This window comes from Chelon labrosus, assembly GCF_963514085.1.
Source record: "Chelon labrosus genome assembly, chromosome: 6".
In the NCBI taxonomy this organism is placed as follows: Eukaryota; Metazoa; Chordata; class Actinopteri; order Mugiliformes; family Mugilidae; genus Chelon; species Chelon labrosus.
This window is the reverse complement of record NC_140342.1, coordinates 5,164,750-5,186,862: the sequence shown is the minus strand read 5'-3', so window position 1 is coordinate 5,186,862 and position 22,113 is coordinate 5,164,750. Positions and strand designations below refer to the sequence as shown.

The 22,113-nt window shown below is 41.9% G+C and overlaps 1 protein-coding gene across 2 annotated transcripts in view; it reads left to right on the top strand.

Annotated features, from left to right (window-relative positions):
* Positions 1–22,113, top strand: part of ctnnd2b (catenin (cadherin-associated protein), delta 2b) — a 125,253-nt gene that overhangs the window by 30,792 nt on the left and 72,348 nt on the right. For both annotated transcript variants that reach the window (XM_084545844.1, XM_084545843.1), the window contains exons 3-4: positions 18,230–18,264; positions 20,172–20,288. In XM_084545844.1, the coding sequence (XP_084401970.1) occupies positions 18,230–18,264; positions 20,172–20,288 (152 nt within the window). The remainder of the gene's footprint in view (positions 1–18,229; positions 18,265–20,171; positions 20,289–22,113) is intronic.

The window sequence follows — 22,113 nt, the reverse complement described above, 5'->3', positions numbered from 1 at the left end:
AATGCCGCCCAAACACTAGTTGGCGCTGTGTCTTTTTTGCCAGTCGGGTTAATTTTTGTTTCTACATCCTGCTTCACTTTCAATAATGGCGACTGAAACTTTTGCCGAAATTTCACAGACGACGAGTCATACAAATGTTTGTATCTCCAAACCTCCTCGGTTAACCTTTCCTCGATGTGTTCCACCTTTACTGATCCAAAATACGCTACTACCAAGTGGACCAATCACAGCTCTTGTGGTCTGTGTTGCCGTGATGCGTTGTTACATTTCTGGGGTACATGTCAGGGATGTCAGGCTACGGCACTAGGGTTTGCCTAGGCTCTGGGCTGACGCTGTGGCTACAGCGTCAAATTGAAGAATAGAAGTCTAAACCACCTGTCACTCTTTTATGCCAGTTTGTTTTCTCAACAATGGTGTCACCTATTTGGTTACATAGAATTAATATATAAAGAAGTGTTCAATGTTTTACGCATAAGTTCAGGAAAGTGGAACAGAGCTCTCTGCCATTTATCACTTTGTTGTCACTCAGCTTTGTTATACCACAGTTATACAATAAGTCATTCTGAACACAAAAATAACTCCAAAGCTGTCACAAATGTGAAGTTGGATGAAATCCGGCTCTTTAAAACAAAACATCAGCTTGATGCCCGAGGGAAGGATACAGAGGAAAAAGAGGACATGGGGTTGATGAGAGGACGGAGGAGGAAGAGGGGATTCAACATGGATGCAAAGTAAGAGAGGAGGGTGAACGAGAGAGAGAAAACGGAGGTATAAGTTGAGCCAAGAGGCAAGAAAGGAGGGGGGTGGGTGGGAGTTGGTGTTGCTTGTGGGCTGTGTTCTTATGTTAAGCCCTTTTAACCTGCCGCCCTGAAAGCACACGCAAACACACACTGAGCTACAGTGAGTCACTAGGAGACCCAGACACTCTTAATAAGACTAATATCCTCCACCGTCACAGACAGGCTCTGTCTGTCACACATGGCTGTGGGTTTGCGTGTGTGTCTGTGTGTGTGTGTCACAGTCATCTGCGACTATATTATTGATCCTCCAGCAGAACAGAGACAGGACTGTCACAGTTAAGCTCCAATGAAAACCTTCTTAGTCCACAAACGCGTGCACAGTGAGAGGCACACACTGGGAGACTTTTCTCACAGACGCACAAATAAACCCTCAAACACACAAATACATATTCATGCTGATTTGAAAGAACCTTTACAAGCCCCTTTCTTAAAAAAAAAAAATAATAATAATAAAATTACATTTTTCCTTTTTAATTTGGTTCTTAATGTGGTGCATTAAGTGTCTGTAAATCTACTGCAAAAATCTCCCTTTATTTAGGGTTTGATAGTCTTCTCATAAATGCTAATTGCACTAAGCATTATGTCAGAGAGGTGTTAATTAAAATAATTACGGAGAGTGTAGTTTTGGACCTGATTTGCAATCATGATTTTCTGGTGCAAATTGTCTAAGGTGGAAAACATCAAACTCCTTTCTACAGGCACCAAGAGGTCACGGCCATTTCTACCAAATTGAATAGACTACATCCAAAGGGCTTAGGTTGCTATGACAATGTGTGACCTATGGTACACAGTACATGTCTGAAAACACAAGAAATCCATAAACTCATAAGCTGCGCTGTATGTTTTCATACTCTAAACCTGTACGTCACGTTAGAAATTTTGTAGTTTGCACCAATATCTAAATTTCGTAATTATAATATCAAATAAAACAGTTGTCAATCAGATAAATATATTCCAATATAAACTCAAGGCACAACATGAATACAGACTCCAGAGTAATAATAGTGGCCTACTAACAGCTGATGTCATGAGCAATCGCTAGCCTAAAGAAGCTAACAGTGGCTTTTGTCAGCATTGTGTGTGTGGTGCATCACTACAACAGATGTAGCTGTCACATTTGCTCATGCTTATATTCCTGCTCCTATCGTGTTTTTTATTGCGCTGCTGATCTGAGAGTCACTAAACATAATGTCGTTGCATACGTAAAATGGCGAGAAAGAGTTTTGTGCGTCACGCATTTTGCAAACATTTTGACGACATGGTGATCTCACCTTGAATTCTGGGTCGGAACACTTGATCAACGTCCAATAACTCGTTCGATCATCAAATGCAAAATATCACAAGGCCTCCAGTAAGATGGATTGTGTGCAACAGAAAAGCAAGTCATGTTTTCAGAATTTTTAGACAGACTTGGCAGCTAAGCAGCTTTTCATTTGTCAACCCTTGTCTAAACTGGAAGAAACTTTCTGTTCGGTCAGAAATTAAATGTTTTTGTTTTTTTTTGCACGAGATTACATTGTGAACTGAATCAGCCAGTCTAAACCAAAAAGATGTTAAGCTCAATCACTGTTTTGTGACATAGTGATTGGAAGTTAATATCCTCCTTTCCTTCCCATGGGTATTTCTGAGAAAGACCTATAGATGCTGAACGTCACTAGTAAAATTAAAAGGAATTGTCTGTGTCCAGTGTGCCAATCCTTACGGGATTGCAATTTTATTGATTTTTCTTTTTTTTTTCCTTCTTCTTCTTCTTCTATCTAGCAGCTATCCAACTGCGGTTGCAAAGATGTGCACGCAGCTGCTCCATCTTATGTAACGTCTTACCAGTTTTACAGGCCTAAGGCAAAACAAAACAAACAGTTGCAACTACAGTCCTGCTTGGTACAAATTTAGCATCCAGTAAACCCTAAGCCAAAAACCTACAGCAACTTCCAGGTGCCTGAGCAATCTATCTGATTCTATCAGTTGATTCCTACATTCATTCAGCCTGAATATTCCTAGATCAATCTGCCAATTCAAACTCCCCCAGTCACGTAATTTGACAATGGGAGAAAATGAGAAAATCACACACCACTCCACGAGATGAACATGCCGATAGCAAAACTTAATTAACTTAATTCCTTAAATGCAATCGTGATCGCTTCAAAGCCGAACACACGCGGGAGTCAGCTGCGGCAGCACAACGGGACGGAGAACAGATCGTTGGCCATTTTGGCTTCAAACTGATGTTTTCCTTAATTTAGCTTTGGAGGACTGCCATCCACCGAAGTAGCTTGCCTGGACCTGATCGATCCTGATAAGGAGTCCTGGCAGACAGCTTCTTACGGTCTGTGTACAGTAGCGAATGTGAGCGTGCTGCAGGCCAAGTCTAAAGCCAGCAAATTGATTTGACATTTACCTATCTGGAGAGTAGATGGCCACAGCTTTGGCTTGTCAATCTTGTAAGAAAAGAGAACAGAGTAAAGTGCTACTAAAGCTCTAAACCCTGTGTTCTGGCGATTAGATTGGGACCAGGTAGCAGCATCAAGAACACAAATTCCCCATAGGAAGTAAAAAGGTGTGCTTCACTGCAGCTCTGAGAAGCCTTTTCCTCCCTTAAAGTCTCCTTTTTTTGCTTCTGAAACCAGAGCAGATGAGAGAGCTTGTCAGCATGTGTTATGTGAGTGACTTGTAACAAAGCTGAAGTACTCAGTCCATTATAAGACAAAACCTCAATTCCTGCAAGAAGAAGAGCTCTGCTGTCTTTTTAACAAACGGCCTCTGAACAGCTATCCTAAAGGGAGGTTTTTTTGTCTATTGACAGTCGCACTTATTTATAGCTCTTGACAGGCTCAATATTTCGGCCCTTAATAACTTGTTAGCTTGTACTGTATGGTGCTTGGCAGAAAAAGATGACTGATCACAGCAGATGAGCTGCTCTCTGAGGCTCTTTATAGTGGTGCAAAGGATTTTTATTCCACTCGAAGGAAAGTTCAAAGTCTCATACAGTGCTAGGAGATAGATGTATCAAAGACAATTGTTTATGACAAGATACTTGTCAAGAAGTAATTCTAGCTACGTGTCTCTTTATGAGCTGGCACATGGATTATTTATCTGCCAATATAAATACACACTTATACCTCTAAGGGGGTTATCTGTGTCTGGACAATTCACAGAGTGGCTCTGGAAAGAGAGGCTGGTCTCCCACAGAGAACCAACATGTCTTCCTTCTCACTTCTCATTTAACTTCTGGCCCTGAGTCAAAATGGCCGCTTCCCACATTGACAGACTAGGAAGTCAATTTGACCAATTTAGTGGGTCACAGGAGACTTCTGCTTCTCTCTCCATCCTCCTGCTCTCCCTCTCTCTCTCTCTCTCTCTCTCTCTCTCTCTCTGGCCATTTGTTTGCAGCATGTGGACGGGGTAACAGAAATGGCGAGCTGCGCCTCATCCCGCTGTGCTTTAATCACTCGCTTCAAAGGGTCTCGTGTTTCTCCCTCTCTCTCTCTCTTGATGGCAGAGGGGAGGAAAATGAAGCTCTACTCCACCTGCCTGAATACCCTTACATTAGAATCAGACGAGACAGCCATCTCCCCTCACCTTCACTGTCCTAGCTCCGGTTTGGCAGCTCCCGCTGAGCTTTTATATTAAAAGAGAGCAGAATTTCACTAAAAAATATTATCGGCCGCGGCAAGACACAAAGGCTTTCCATGATTGGTGATTGCAATCTGCCACAGCACTGCTGGCATGTGGCATTATTATTATTATTTGCAGCTACACCATTTTTATTGCCTTTTTTCAGCTTCTCTTATACCACAAGCAAGGAAGTCTGACTGGAAGACATTAGGGCTGACACAGACACGAGTTCAGACATCTCACGCCATATGTGTTCCCTTCTTGTCTGAGGATCTAATCTCACCAGGAATTACCCTGCTGTGCTTCTCCTCTGCTTGAAACTAAAGGAGGGGAAATCATATTTCCATGTATTTCCAGCCAAAGTCTGACAGCTTAAATTACTATTACAAAAATGATCTAGGACTGTCGACTGAAACGTCTTAATGTTTATGAGTTTTTTTCACCTGTTGTTGGCAGTGGAAATGGGCTCAACATTTGACATGTGATCTGATAATGTGATACTGTGGCCTTATCGAGCATTTTGCCTCCAGTCAACAAAACTAAAACTTTGTGGTAAAACTGACTGTAATGCTCTGTAAAGCTCCAAGGAGTTGCATATTCTGATGATAATTTCAACTGGTTCGTCACTGCCGGCGACTCCTTTCACATTGTCCTTGTGCTTCTCCAAAGAGGTCAGAGGTTAGCGTGAGTAACAGCACCTTAGAATTCACTGCTTTGTTCAAGGCCCCAGCGACAGGACAAACTCCAGCATACGGCACACAGAGACCATAGGATGAAGGATTTCCGCCCTTCTCATTACGCCATCCTGCCATACATTATGCAGTACACAACCTCTCTCTGAGTCACAGTGCTCAGCGTTCTCCCGAGGCTGTTGACATTTTCAACCCGTTCATTCCTCCCCTCTCTTGAGATATGAGATACAGCACAGTTAGATAGCACCTGGACAAAGCAGCAACAGTTCGCTATTGTTCCAACATAATTCATAATTAGGTAAAAGTCATGTGACCGGGCAAGATAAAGCACGTAGTTACAGAGCACACTGGGGTCCTCCATCTTCCAGCTCAGACTGTAATTAAAGGTCCACAATAGCCGTTCTGGGATGTGCCTGAGCTTTTCCCCTTAGCTGGCTGATGGGTTGTCTCACTGCCCCCCGATGGCAACAAGAAGTTCATGCTATAGAGGTCCTTCCCTGTAATGAGCAGCACCCCTGAACTCTGCATGAATCTTCCTCTGGGGAATGGATGCCTTATCCGTATTTTCTTCAGGTCAACAATATGAAATGTTTGCGGGTGTCTTGTTAGATGTTGTCTGCCAGGTTTAGCCTTAATATCACAGACTCCATACAGAGTCATTTATGTCTCAAAGCTCGTCGGTGCTCTCATTATAACAGTCTGTCTAACTTTCTGTATTATAAAAGGTTCATTGCATTGATTTACTCATTCTAGAAGTGCTTTAGGGCAACAAGCTACCATCCTGAAACTTTGTGTTCTGTATCTTACACCAAGCATCCTCATGCCTCAACTCCATCACCGAGACTACCAGCTGCACCCAGGCATGCAGGCTCCTGCTCCCCACCTTCTCTAATTTCATCTAATAGCTACAGTAATAGGGTGGAATAGGGTGGATTGAATTATTGGATTGGACCTTAAAGTAGAAACAATCAATAATCTTATAAAATAACAATGTCTCAAATGACAGTGTGGAAACAATGTGACAGTGTGAAAGGGATCACTTATAGTGATGAACCAGCCATCTGTCCCACGAACAGGCGAGTCTCCCCCGTGTCTACGGATCTTTAAAGCAAAGCTGGATCCACAGCATTAGGTATTTAATGGACTGGAGCTGTACAAACCAGAAGCTAATGTTATGTAATATAATGCGCACCACTAGCAGTAAAAGGTTTTACACCTAATTTAGTTTAAATTTAACAGAAGTCAGCATTATTCAGATTACTCCGAGAAAGGCCAAAGGTCTACATTCAGGACAGGGATCTAGTGTAATGTAGAAGGGGGAATATTAGTAATATGGCCGTTAACAAAGGAACTTAAGCTAATATCGACTCCGTTACTTAATGCTTGCATGGAAGCGAATTACAGGTGTCTGCTCTAATCCCCATTGTAAGAAAAGAAGTGACATTTACACACGGCTCTCTTTAGCAAACTGGCTTCTTGTTATTTTGCAGTGCTGGGTGTGTATACTAGCACAGAGTAGGTATAACGCCATCTGCTGCCCCAGCAAAGGTCATATTTGCGATCATATCCTGTTCACGGTTGTCCTCTACACATGCAGAAACAGAATACCATAGTTATCACCATAGCAACACCATTCACACAACGGATGTTTTCCATGTCTCAAGATTCCTGCTGTCCTCAGCTACTTAGGTATCATACTCAGGTTACTAATAAATAGGATTTTGGCGTATGTGGGTTATTATAATTGTAGTATCGTATAATAGCTTACTTCACCAATAGGGACGTGGTTTGCTGAATAAGGTGTAGCTTCATGTGTAAATCCACTATTTCATCAGACATGCATCTGTCATTAATTATCCATTCCTAATTTATTTATTTTTTCTGTGGCATGCCACAGTCTGTTTGTACAATAGTACCCCTCAAAATACAACAATTCTTGGTCCTTGGACCTCTCTGTGTTGCGTAGCAAAAGGTACCATACACACAATGTTTAAAGTAGCAGTCAACTGAATCTCCCATCTTATCTCAGACGTAACAGGCGGGTGACAAATTCAACTAGAAACCACCATAATTGCGTCCAACTAGGACTTTTTACCACAGCTTCCATACTGTTTGTCATAGATTGTCCAAGTGATTGATTATAGTTTTAATCTCACCTTTTACCGAGTTTTTTTCACTCATCATCCCTATCTCATTGTGTGGTACAAATTCAAATTATCATCAGTGGGTTATCTGGGGACAGCGTCACTCCCAAAATTCTTCATTATGTGTAAAGCAAAGTCCAGTGGCAGTGATTGATGGCCAAAGGAACGATTAGAATGAATATTGACGAGACTCACGCCAATAACAATCAGGTTTGGGCTTTTCTTCTTGGATGGTTGAAGGAGATACTTTGACACATTTGGATGCTAATCGAACTTGATCGTACGCTTCTCAAAAGCGTGGCGTCGGTAGCTGTGACGTGGTACGTATGAACAAAGCAGGTAATGTCGAAAAGAAATGCAAGCAAATATAATCTGCAAAAGTTGTCTGCTTTGTTTTTATCATAAAAAGCCTTTTAATTGGTGATGTTTTTTTAATTTACTGTTACCAGTGTGGCTTTAGCTTTCTGAATCCAAATTAGCATTGACTCAAGCTGCACTATTGTTTGACGGTTTCCAAGAGCTAAAAAGGCCTTTGCCTGCCTTTATGGGTGGCTCTATTATCTAACAGCTCTGTCTACAAGAGGGGCGGCCATTGTGGTCAGCAGAGATAACAGATAATATGCAAGGCATGAAAATAGATGGATTATATGGACGGCGTTTAGAATGTGTTTATTGGGTGGATAAAATGACAGGATTTCCATTGCTATCTCTGGCATTCGCTCTTTTAAGCCCCCCTCATTGGATTTAGGAGAGCTTTCTCCTCTTTCTCTCTTGCCATCATATTCTGCCTCTCCTCTTCTGTTTCCCTTTTTTTTCTGTCCCTCTCTCTCTCTCTCTTTGTATTGTATCATATTACCCCTTTCATTTCCCACCTCTCTTTGCATCTCTTTTGTTCTATCCCTAGCCGTTTATGGATCATATTCCATCTCTCCATCTCGCTCCAGCTCTCTCTCCTCTCTCCTGTGCTTTCCATTTCTCTGTCTGTTAATGCAGCAATCCAGCCAGTCAGAAAGATGAGGTGGACAGAGAGCATTGGTTTGATTACCTGTTTTTTTTTTTTTGTCTCTCTAGGAATAGCACCAAATGCGCCCTTTAAAGCAGCTGAAAATATGGGGTCATAATGTACAACAGGAGTTGATCATTACTTGAAATTATGGAGCATTACATTTCCCATCTGTTCTTTTATCCAGCTGAAAATAACAAGTGGGGTTTTTAGCTAAGAGTCTCATAGCTGGGCTCAGGTATTGCAGTAGAGAGCTTTTACCTAACGTGCTGTTTGCTTGATTTGAATTACAGCTCAGATTGTCCCCTCACCTCAATGCGTACATGCCCACTTGTTGTAAAGATTTGTATTAGAGTCCAAAAATGGCAGCAGGCAGCGACAGGAGATGTGTCACACAGTCAAACTGACTCAGTTTTTAGCAAAGATGCATTGGACGTGTAGTAGTTATATGAGGTGGGGGTTAGAGAAGCAGCTTTAGGACTGTGAGGTCACTGGTTCAATAACCCCATTGATGCATGAGTTAGGTACCTTGAGAAACACCTACAAACCCCATAAACATCTCCCCAGGCTCCTTGTATAGCTGCCCACTACTACATAAAATGAAGTACAGGGAACATTTAATGCAGAAAACACATTCCTTGAATGTGTGTACATGTATACAGGTCACATAAAGCTGATTCCTAATCCTAACATGTAAATTATGAGAACAACTGTCGGTCTTAAAGCCACTAAGTCAAGAAATTTGCGAGCTCACGAACGTAACGTAACGTAACCGAAAAGCCACACCTCCATATGTCCACCTCAGTTGAACTTCCTCAACTTTGACCGCATTTCTGAAAACGTCAGCGAACACATCAAAACTAGACTGTATCGACTTTTGAGGTAAATACCAGAAGGGGGAGGGAGGGGCATTCGAATGACCCCCGTTTGAGGGCACAATTATTCAAGCAACTAAGTATGACTATAGATATGTTGCTGCATAGCTGGAGGAGGAATGTGACACCTGTGCTCAGGGTTTATCTTGCATGTCCCATGTGTTTGGTTCTCACCTGGGCCTGTACCAGTAATAAAACACAGAGGCAATTTTTCACCCAAGACATTTTGGCTAGTCATAACGGGGGAAGCACAGGTGATACTGATAACATTAGATATTTAGGTCACCTGGATCCAGAGTCCTGGCTTTATGCATGCCAGCTCTGCCACGTCTTACTGGTCCACTACATGTAACTATACCATTATTAATAGAGTTTGCTTCATCTCAACAGTCCCTGCTGTGTATTCCAGAGACTGTTTAGATAAAAGTGACAGTCTGCATTTGTCTTTTTACGCCTTGTATTGGGAAAAGGAGGACCTGTTAATTACTTCTCACTGATCAGTTTATCAGTTCCTATTAAATCACTTCTTTGCCAAGTGTGTTGAAAATGAAGACAGCGCCTCTTTCAGTTTGACTTTCACACTTGAGGGGAGGTTTGTCTAATGTTATCATCCCAATTTACCAAGGTCAGTCTTTCTAGCTCGTAAAACTAGCCAGAGGCATTTTGAGATAATCCCTTATTGTTGCCGAGCGGTTCTGCAGTAAACAACGTTGTACTTTTACTTCAGATTATGTTATTTTGGATTACCTAATATGCTTGTATTTTGTGCAAAAGCAGCAGAGGATGAGTCAGCAATGAACTGAGGTAGCTCTTATGCCACTGATCTAAAGCTACATATACTGTGCAGCAAACTCTTAAGATTGGAGCTTTGCATATTTAGACGTACGCACAAATCCATGCTCTGTCCCGTACACACACAACTGAGCTGCACTCACACCTGCACCCTCTTGCACACAGCATTATATCATTAGTGGTGATGAAGTGCCATGCCGTGGTGTGACCTGCAGCAGGCGAGTTGATGACACTGTCAATTAGTCCTCTCTTGCTCCACTAATTATACTGTCACATTTCATTGATGCACCGAAGAGACTCAATGTGGGAAAAACACTAACTCTCTGTGTTTCCTGGGCTGAGAGGTCAATGGGCTGAATCAGATCGTGAGCACTGATTTGATATACCTGGTGGCCAGGAGGAGAAGCAGGACTGCAGGGTTGGAACTCAAGTCACAGAGCTGATTGGCTATTCTGTGTAAGGTTGCTGGGTCAATCCCAAAACCACCTACTTTAATGAAAGGCCTTCCCTGCCATATTCCCAAGATCCCCAAAGGATTTTTATGTTCAACCTAGCAGTCCACAACCAGTCATATGAAGCTAAAAATTCCCCTACTTCTCTTATTTAATAACTTTAAATAGCAGTGTAGCTTTAGTAATGTCAGTCAGTCAGCTGGTCAGCCCCAACAGCTATTAGATGAACTGCCATAAGACATTAACGTCGACCTCAGGATAAAATGTAGCAGCTTTGGCGAGTTGTTAGCCTTTCTATTAGTGTCGTCAACATGCCAGCTTTTCAGTTTTAATATAACAACACGCTGAACTAAGATGATGAACATAGTTATAATTTTTCCCTTGGATGCATTAAATAAGGGATCACAACATGCTTTCTCATTCATACCCTTTATTCAGCAATCGGAAAAAAAAGGTTTCCCGGTCTTCCTATATGAAGTACCCTTATGTCTTATCTCAGTTTAGGGCCCATATGCATGCTCATTAGGGTCCTTCTCAGTCAAGCCCATAGGCAGCATGCTAGACCAATATTCCCAGCTGACTTCCTGGTGTCTCATACACTGTCCCCTGACTTCTCAATCATTTTTGTGCATCATGCTACTGGCCACCCAGCTCAGTGGGGTTGATTGAACCTGCTACACACAAACCTGTTGGCATTGTCACTGTGAGCATGAGGTTAGTATATACCTCAAAGTTTGCAAAATATAAGATGTAAACTAGCTGTATTGGCCACATGAACCCATCAGTTAGTGCAGACCATAGACTGTATATAAATATGGACAACACGCATCTTGCGAAAGAGTCTGTGCAGTACGGCCCGAGAGTGGAGCCACACAGAGCCGCGATATCGATGACCCGCCCACACTTCTGCCAGACTTACTCTGGATTTCTTTTAATTAATAGTGCACTCTGCTCTACCTTCACCCGTTACAAAGAAATACTGGATTATACACTGTATTTATTTTTTCCTACTCTCACGGTCCTACGAACTGCTTCACATAGCGGTTGGCATGGCGACTTGTAGTAATCATGATGTCACATCCTGTTCCTATAGTGTCAAATAACTAAAATAAAACTTCTCAGAATAATGTGCACTTGAGTATGCATCAGTATTATTTTAACTACATAAAATGACTGAAACCATCCTTGAAAAAATAATTAATTGTATTTTAGTGTTTTAGTTTGGCCCAAGTCCCATCCACTAACATGGAGGGGGTGGAGCTTATGACCTATACTGCAGCCAGTCACCAGGGGGAGCTCTACTTGCTTTGGTTTCCCTTTTGAGGAGCAGTTCCTCCATCCATCATTATACTGTCTATGGTGCAGACAGAGAGTAGTGAGCAGCCATACCAGGCACGTGAAGAGCCGTTATACTGGTCGGCTGCCTTGCTCAAGGACACTTCAGCCATGGATGTTGAGGGGATTTGAACCACTGATCCTACAGTCCCTACTCTATAGCAGCTCAGAAGCATAATTACACATTCATTGAGCTTCAAATGGTAAACTGTAACTCATAATCCTTGCTATATTCTGTAATACCTTAATATTGATTCATTGCCTCAGTTTGTAACACAATAGAGATACAGCAGAAAGGCTGAGCTTAGTTGAGGTACATGAAGAAGAAGAGAAGAAGGGAAATTGAGCCCTTTTCACCCAGTGATCACACCCTGACTCTGATTTATGGTTCTATTCAGCGGTGTTAGATTAAGAATTGTTATACTCTAATATGTAGTCCGGTTGCACCTATTCTCCTGGAAGCTATTCTGTTACATGCTGATCTAATTCTGTCCTCCTGCTTTCCCTTGGCTTCTCTTCTCTGGCCCTGTCTAGTCTATTTCGCTCCCCTTGATAATATGAACAAACTCCTACATTTCGCCCAGCTCTGACAGGAACCTGACACCCTCTAGACTGTTTTATATTCCAGCTTCAGCCCTGTGTCGATGTAACCACTTGATGCTAACACCACTTGGCCTCTTTCCCCTCACTTGGCGGTGGGGTTTTTGTATGTGAGCACTTGGTTCAACCTAGATTACATCCTGGCCGGTTGTTAAATAACACACATTCACCTCGCGCTCGGGCGCTTTCAAGAATGCAGAGGCAACATTTCGACATTAGGTGAATGCAGGAGAAGAATGCAACGACCAGTCTGTCCTACTTTAAGCAAACATTGACTCAGCCTGTGACATCAGTGCTGCCCATCTGAACCCAGACTGGTGATTATAATCTTCATCATCCTGCTCTGTCCAAGGTGCTTGATTGAGACACACTCCATCCTACCAGACGGGCTCAGTCCCTCTTTGCTCCCTTGCCTTGTGTGATGCATTTCTGTGTGCAGAACAGTTATTGTGTGTATGTGGATGTGTGGGGGTGTTGTTTTTTATTTTTTTTTGGTATAATAAAGCCTGATGAATGAGGAGTCTGCTATGCTGACAGAGGGCCCCATTAACATGTACCGCTTGACTCCCCCTCGCGATCCGTCACACACTGCTTACACACACGCAGTATGGATGTAATCAATGGGATGATTTAATAGCATCTGTTCGGTGTTTGCAGGAAGTGAATAGAATTTGTTATCTTGGCTATAGAGGTTCAGGGTTACCGAGGTAGAGAATTTCATACCAAAATGCTATTCATTTTCCATATCCTGCCTGACAATGATAAAAGAAAACCATAGCTGTTTTATTATGCAAAGGGCTTTGACGAACAGTTATAGTTTTTCAGAAATGCACGTTAGCTTTCTGAGTTAGCTCAGAATTTTGCTACCACTCTCACTTCTACATGATAAACAGGAAGTTACAACCATCTGGCTATTTGGGTATGATTAAAATTGAAAGATGAAGGAAGATAGGTGAAGCTTGCAAAGTTTGAACACAACTGGTCAATTTAAAATGTCTGTTTGTTACACAAAGAAAGTAGCCTGGCTGACGCGACTGCACATCTCAATGAGATGCTGGTCTGGAAACTACGTGTTTATTTTCTCGTATTTGAGGCGTGGTTTTACAAATGCCTAGAGCCGTTTATTGGGCGCTACGAATGTCTATCAAATGCGCCTGGTAATTCCCATGCTGCCTTGCGCGCGATTCATAGCCAAAGCCTGTTGGTAAGAGGTGTGCGATACCGCTAGATTTGGTATCGATCCGATACCAAGTAAATACTGGGCCAGTATCGCCGATACCGATACCGATATCGATACTTTTTAAAAATTAAGGTGGACGCACCATCAATCTTAATCAATCTAAATCTGAATTAATTCTCATGACATTTTAAGTGTTTTCGTGATTTGCCTTTTGGATTATTAATCAATTAAAGTTCAGTACAGAATTTGGTTTATAAGTAAATAGAGAATACTTTATCACAATAAAAGTTTTTGTTCAGAAACAACACAAAATGATCACTTGAGGACAAATAAAAACAAATTATTTTTCAGGCAGAGTGTTCAGAAACTACAATAAAAACTAAATCTCTCCCTTCATTTAACTTCTTTCTGGATTTTTTTTTTCTTAAATAAACAAAGTGTAGAAAATTATCACTCCACAACAAATATTATAAATAATGTAAGGAAGTGTTTAGGAAGTACAATACAATACAAAAATAAGACAACATTTCTCCCCTTTCGTGCACTTTTTTTCTTCTCATCAGCATCTGTAGGGGCCAAGTGGGCGGCAATTTTAAAAATTTCTATATGCTTTTACAAGTTTGTTGTGTTACCACTGTATCTTACCACCTTTTTACAAATAACACAACTTGCTATCGTTTCATTTTCGGCCCGAAAATATAACCAAACAGCTCCATTCTTTCTCTCGTTGTGTGTAATGCCTTGCTGCTGGCCGAGCCTGGCTGGTAGCGGTGGGCGGTGTTCGGTCACCTGGCGCTGCGGAGTCACATGACAGTACAACAAACACACGCGAGGGGGAGGGGGAGCGGGAGCAAATGAGCCTGATCTGCTCTGACAGCAGCGGCATCTAGACAAACAGAGTCAGGTCGCTTCTTTAATGAAACGAGAGAAACTGAAACTTAAGTATCGATCTCATTACATTGGTATCGATCAATCTCGATACCAACGTTGGTATCGATATTATCGATATTTGGATCGATCCGCCCACCTCTACTGTTGGTAGCAGAGCAAACACATCCTTCTTGGCAATGAAGTCTTTCAACGCCAAACGTTGCTCTTTTTTTAAAATAAACTTGCGTTCTAAGCTACTTAAAACACTGTCTAAGGCTGCATCGAACGGTAACGTTAGGTCCGCTGCCATGTTGGATTAACACACTACAAGCTTCGGTGTCGCGCATAGACGTCGTCATCGTCTTGCTGCCCCCCCCCCGTTCTGTGATTGGTTCCCTATCTCAGGAGAAAATATGGGCGATGGTTTCCAGACTGCTTTTGCAGCGAGAATGAAATCGCGCGCAAAGCAGTATGGGAACACCCAGGCTACAAAGAAAGTGGAATTTTAATGGTTAAGTGCTAAAAACTGCAGTTCCTCTAATGTCCACTTGAGGCTTGCCCCAGTGCGAGTCAATCCCCACAGACCCCCATCTAAAAATGCTCAGTTTAAAGCAGAAATAAATATGTTTACAGTCTGGTACAAAGATACAATGTTGATTTCCATAGCTAATTTACCTATTTATGACAACTGGGGATGTATTTTCATATTTAAAATGTCCTGTCCTGTGAAGGGTCGCAGGGGGTGCTGGAGCCTATCCCAGCTGTCATCGGGCGAGAAGCGGGGTACACCCTGGACAGGTTTCCAGTCTATCGCAGGGCTAACACAGAGAGACAGACAACCAGTCACACTCACATTCACACCAACGGCCAATTTAGAATCACCAATTAACCTAACAAGCATGTCTTTGGACAGTGGGAGGAAGCTGGAGTACCTGGAGAGAACCCACGCAGACACAGGTAGAACATGGGCTGGATGGCATCACCTGCGTGTCTCAGTTCCATTTAGGCTGCAACCCTTTGCCCTCTTTGTTGGATTGGCCTGAAATTAGATAAATCGAGCACTGGGAAAATGGCCACAGATGATGTTACTGAGGATGCCTCCATCTTGATACTGTATATAATCCATAGTAATTAGCATTTTTTTTGTCTATTTTCATCTTCAAGTCTTTAGGCAAAGCTAATTACCTGCTGCTTCTAGCTTCATATACTTCATACAGCTTATAATTATCTTTTTTTTTTTGTATGAAAATCCCTCTGAATTAACTACCTCATCATGTGGTACATTATAATTATAGCATGTTTATCACATACGCAGAGCTTCACCAGTAGTTTACTTGTAAGGCTTGCAGGCAGAGTAAACAACCTCTTGGTATCTTGGTTGAGGCGGATCTTTATATGAAATATATTCAATGGCCTCTCAAGACTTACAACGGGCCTCAAAAGAGGATTCAGGGAATAAATCTTATGGCTATTCAGAGGAGCACCAAACACAACGATGCTTTTATTCATTCTGTCTCAAGCCATTAATAGTGTCTGATGCATACAGTATATACAGTGTGTAGTCACACTACGCTGACCTGCTCTACTTGTTGGCAGCTAATTATCAGTATTGCATTGTGCCTGCAGCCTACTTATATAATTATATGTCTTGGTTTGTATCAGGGTGGCTAATGGGGTTTGGATTGATCCTCAGTATTGACTCATCTGTGAGTAGCTTCAGCCATTAGCAGCAACTGAAAAGGTAACATGATGGCGCGTGATGAGCTTGGTTACAACAACAGGTGGACAGACATTCAAAAGTATTTGTCTCTTAATCTTGCTGTCATTAACTTATAGCGACCATTTTAGTAGTCTAGCCTGGGTGTTCCCATACTGCTTTGCGCGCGATTTCATTCTCGCTGCAAAAGCAGTCTGGAAACCATCGCCCATATTTTCTCCTGAGATAGGGAACCAATCACAGAACGGGGGGGGGGGGGGGGGGGGGGGGGGGGGGGCAGCAAGACGATGACGACGTCTATGCGCGACACCGAAGCTTGTAGTGTGTTAATCCAACATGGCAGCGGACCTAACGTTACCGTTCGATGCAGCCTTAGACAGTGTTTTAAGTAGCTTAGAACGCAAGTTTATTTTAAAAAAAGAGCAACGTTTGGCGTTGAAAGACTTCATTGCCAAGAAGGATGTGTTTGCTCTGCTACCAACAGGCTTTGGCTATGAATCGCGCGCAAGGCAGCATGGGAATTACCAGGCGCATTTGATAGACATTCGTAGCGCCCAATAAACGGCTCTAGGCATTTGTAAAACCACGCCTCAAATACGAGAAAATAAACACGTAGTTTCCAGACCAGCATCTCATTGAGATGTGCAGGCGCGTCAGCCAGGCTATTAGTAGTCATGAATTAGATAACTTTGAGTCTGTGATACTAGTGTAAGTGTGACTGTGTATTCTGGTCTTTGAGAGTTTCTCATAAATGTGTGTGGAGTTTGTAATCAATGTGGCATTTAGAAACTTGTCAGTGGTTTGTTGTACTAGAAGACTGTATGCTGTGTTTGTTTCATAAATGGTTTCTAAAATTTAAGAGAAATATAAGAGCAATATACAAGAAATACCACCAACTGTGATAGACCTATGACATTTGTGTACAGCGTGTCAGTGCAACATGGCTATTATCTTAAGAAAAAAGTAGACAGCCAGACTATGAATTATATCACATATCGCTGACATTACATCTCACGTCGTGCTCTTAGTTCAGTCATTAGTCCTGGTACTCTAGTTCTCCACTTGGTACTTGCATGTGTAGGATGTAATTTTCAGTGTTGCAAATCAAGCATGGCAAGTTGAACACTTAGCGATATCAGAGACGACCAGATTAACCCAACAATTACACACATGGCTTCTGTCTAGCGACAGCCTGGTGGTGCTTAGTGAAAAGGAAACCCTTTCTGCACCGAGGTGTCGTTCTAATTGCAATGGGATATGATTTGAGGCTCACACTTTAATCAAATTATATATATATATATGTATATATATATATGTATACAGCATTTTAACAGCTCACTGGCCTTTTAGGAATGTTTTTTTCTCTAATTCCTTTGTGCTCACCTTTCTGAAATTCTTCTTATGACAAGATAACTGCGTTGCTTGAAAAAAAATCAATCAATCCTTGTTTCTCCAAAAGAAACATCCAAAAACAATCTTGTTTTCAGCCTGACAAAATTGTGCTTCGGAGTGTGTCTTTATATAATGGTTTTTAGGAGGGTTTCTGTGTCAGAGGTATTGAAGAAATTTCTCAAAGCGCCGTGCTCTGTGGTTTGTCATCCTACAGCCGAAGGTGAAAAACATCACAAATTCACTTCGATACAGCAGTACACAATCATTAAAAATTGTAAAAAAAAAAAAAAAACAACATAGACATATTCCTGTTTTATCTGTTTTGTGGGCTTTTTCTTGGGAATAAAGGTTCTGGGTTCGGACACAAGGTCGGCTTGGGCCTTTCTGTGTGGACTTTGCATGTTCTCCCTGTGTCTGCGTGGGTTCTCTCCGGATATTCCGTCTTCCTCCCACTGTCCAAAGACATGCTCGTTAATAGGTGATTCTAAATTGGCCCTATGTGTTCATGTGACCGTGAATGGTTGTTTGTCTCTTTGTGTCAGCCCTGTGATAGCCTGGTGACAAGCGGTTACGGAAAATGAAAGAATGAATACTGGGGAGTAGAAATGATAGCGCGGGAGGCTGAATGGAATGCCATTAAAGAGCTGAGTCATTCTGCTCTTCCTCAAGCAAACACCTCCCAACAAAAACGTACTGTAAAATCTATTTTGTTCTTGCTCATATTTCTAACAATGTCTTCTTTCTGTTGTTTTCCTCCTGCAGCTCAGCAGACGAGAAGTTTCGCTGGAACAACCAAGGTAATGTTTCCTTTCATAACTTCATGTCTTGTCCTCCGTTGTTTGCATTCCAACACTGCACATTGATGATTGTGCTAATTACACTCGTTGCCATTGTAACACCCTTCCATCATATGCCGGTTACACAATAGACTGATGCAGTCCATTACAAAGGAATATGTGGTGGCTGCTGTAGTTAAATGCTCAAAAGACACATTCTCCATACTTACACTCAAGTGAAAAAAATAGGTCAGGTCTACTCAAACAAAAACAAAAAAAAAACTCTCACAAATTCCCTTACCAGGCTTCACCTCTTTTGACAGCTGAGCAAAGGTCAAACAGCATTTGCAAATAACTCTCAGCATTTAGTTAAACCTGTGCGGAGTGCCAGATGGGAAATGTTTTCCATAAAGGACAACAAGAATCAATGATTGTGAGGGCTTAAGATGATTTGAAAGTCAAATTAAGACACCTCTTTGGGCTTGACAACTTCTTTGACAGCATATTAGCTGAAAAAACACCGCCCAAGCATGACACTTCAGCCTGTCTCTCTGCCTCATTGTCAGTCACTCAGAGATGTATGGGGTGCTTAGATTAGATTGATTATCTGAGTGCAGGATTGGCGACCTCTTTCAACAAAGAGGTGACTAACACAGAAGCCCAGAGGTTTTGCGGTCAAAACATTTCATACTGAAGGCTCGCTGTGTCTGCCGCGGTCTTCATCCGTGCTGCTGTGTTCAAGCTCAACCGCTAGAACTAAATTTACTCTGTCACAAAACAGGAAAACCCTTCCGCACTCAAATCAGACCTTTTGATCTCATCATCACTCACAAATCTTTAAAAACCCATCAGCTCTGGATCAAACAGGTTTAAAAATGACTTTTGGCCGTTGTATATGAGAGCCAGAGTAAATCCAGCGTAATGCTGCAGACGGCACTAGAAATGTTTCACCAACAGCGTCGACATCATCAGTCTGCAAATTGCGTCAGTCAGGGTCAATAAAATCAGCCTCCTAAATCCACCGACTAAGGCCTCTACCATTACCGTTTTTCTCTCCATCTCGATAAGAGATTAATGTTGCTCCTAAGACTCATTTGTAAGCTTTTATCCCACTTGGCAGCTCTCTCTAACCTGAATGCACAGGCCATGTTATCAGCCTGCCTGACAGAATAACAGTACCCAAGGTGGACCTCAATCCCACAAGATTTGTTGCTGCAGTATCAGGTTTTTACCCTTGGCCTGGATTTCACCCTTGCATACTGCTCTGTGGTGAGACATGACTGAGACCATTTCTTTAGTGATTAATCAGCGGCTGAGTGAAAATGAATTTTCATCAATCAATCTGCTCTAAATGTATTTTAATAGGCAAATCTGGGCAGAAGCCTCAAACGCTCCTGGATGTGTTGGAGGCAGTTGTGTTTGGCAGTGATGGAAAGTAACATTTCCATTCCAAGTAACAACTGTAGGATACCTATTTGAAAATATGAAACATGCAATTCAATGATGCAGATTTCTCTAAAAAAAAGAAATAAAGGATAAAGGATGTGTGACCTTTGGGTGGATGGATGGGTCAAGAAAACACTTTTCATTGCAAACCAATAGTGATGTTGTTAACCATGACTAAAACTATTAATTCTAACCTTAACCTTGTCTTTATTACCATAACCCTAACAACAAATGTCCTGTACTACATTTTTAAATGCTATGCGTTATATTCAGAGGGTTTGTACAAACAACCTTTGCGGTTGTTCAGTTACTGCATTTGCAGCTGAAAGGGTTCACGAACAATGACAATAAAGCAAGGGTCAGTGGGACTGCACATATGTGGTCTTGTACGTAGTTTACTGCCACCTATGTCGTGACTGTGGCAGGGGAAACTGTCTTTCTTTCCTCTCATGTTTTTTTTCCTATTTTTCACACACGCGTAGATGGGCAGAAGGACATAGAGGAGGAGCTGACGACAGGCCTGGAGCTGGTGGACTCCTGCATCCGATCCCTACAGGAGTCAGGAATCTTGGACTCGCAAGACACTTCTACAGGAGACAGTAAGATCAATGTTACGTTGAAAAAAAAAAAAAAAAGGTTTTTAAAAGAGAATTAGAAAACCTCCTCTGCATACAGTTTTCTTGGCTGGGGCAGCCAAGAAGAATTGCTTAGAAGAGGACAGGTAAAAATGCAGTCAAATACCAACAAGAATGGACATCCCTGCAGAGCTGTAGAGTCCAGGTTTGGCTCAATAACCTGCAGAATGAGTGTGAATTTGCAAAGACAATGTGGTTCACAAAACCAGCAATAAGGTTTTGGAAGGAGTGTGTTCAGTCCTTCCTTAAATAAATAGGAAAAAAAAATGGATCCTTTTCATGAGATTGCTTTCCACACTCAAGTAGTTGGTCTGATTTCATAACCTATTACAACAGTGAGTCTGGGCAAAATACACTTAATTTAAGCATATAATCCACAAGTTCCATCACTTGAGTGATGTTAGTTGTAAAGTATGTTAGTGGATGATTAAACACCACTGACACATAACAGTCACTGAAGGAAAAGACTTTTAGTTCTGTTGTTTTCGCCACAATTTAATGTTGCTCCCTAGCTAAACTATTAGCTATTTCAAAGAAAAGAACAGTGATTTTAAAAAGACAAAGCTGATAGTTTAAAAAAAAAAAGCTCAGACGCTAAAGCTCTCCAGCTGAGAGGAGCTGAGTGATAATTCATCCCGAACAGCTTCATCACAAAGCGTAATTTGATTGTTGTTAATATAACTGATCAATAGAATTAGACAGAAACGGTTAGCAGACAAAGAGATATTGATAAATGTTTCCCCAAGTATTTTTTTGGCATACATCCAGCATGGAATATATTTGTTAAGATCCTGTTCCTCTCTGCTCTGCTCTCATCTTTTTTACATTCGGATATCTGTGTCTTTTCCATACTCGACCCCATGGGACAGAGGTTGCTGTCAGGAGACATGCAGAGTAGTGCCAGTAGTTTGATATGCTAATCCACCCTCACCGAGGTGTCAGCTGCCCTGCTGTTCACAGTGCAGAGATGGGAGGCTCACACACAAACATGCAACTACTGTACAAACAGGCACATAGGCGTAGACAGGCAAGCGTATACAGTACAACCACACACAGGGGTATGGAGAAAAAAAACACCTGCATGCATTAGCAGCTAATGAGCACATTCAGTCACAGGCACACAAAACTAGAAATTTAGTTTTATATTTATAGTATCTAAATAACTATTATGCAACCAACCACTGACTGTGAAAGAACGGATTAGCAGGCCACACAAAAGAGAGCCGGTGAAGAAAGAAAGCCCAACCAAAAAGTCCTAATCTCACAAAAATATTTTAGCTTTAATTGACCGTTTAGTGCGTCCCATCCTCCTATAAAAGTTACTGGTATCAGCAGCGTTAACTAGTGAAAGCTGGTTGGTTAAGGTTTATTTTGAGGAATGGACCAGTCTTTGTCTGCTCTGGCGCAAGGAACAAGCTTTAACAGGTAAAAATAGCTCACCACAGGAGTAATGTCGCATTCACGCCATATGGGACAGATGGGAACAATTACCATTGTCATGCTTTACAAGTGTAGTCAGGGGTCCACCGTCAGAACGCACAAACCAAGCGCTTGTTTGTGGCCCTGTGAAATGATTGATAAAGGCGGCCTCTGAATAGCTACCTTTTGGCATATTTTACAATGACAACCATAAACCTCCTTGTAGGAGGCCCATTGACTTGATTCCATTAGTTTGGGCTGGAGGAGATGAAAACTTCGTTCTTGCTGGGGGCCCGCCACAACCTTAGATCACACTGCTGCAAATAAAAAGGCATGAATGTTGCTGCATTTCTTTCAAGAAGCTCAGACT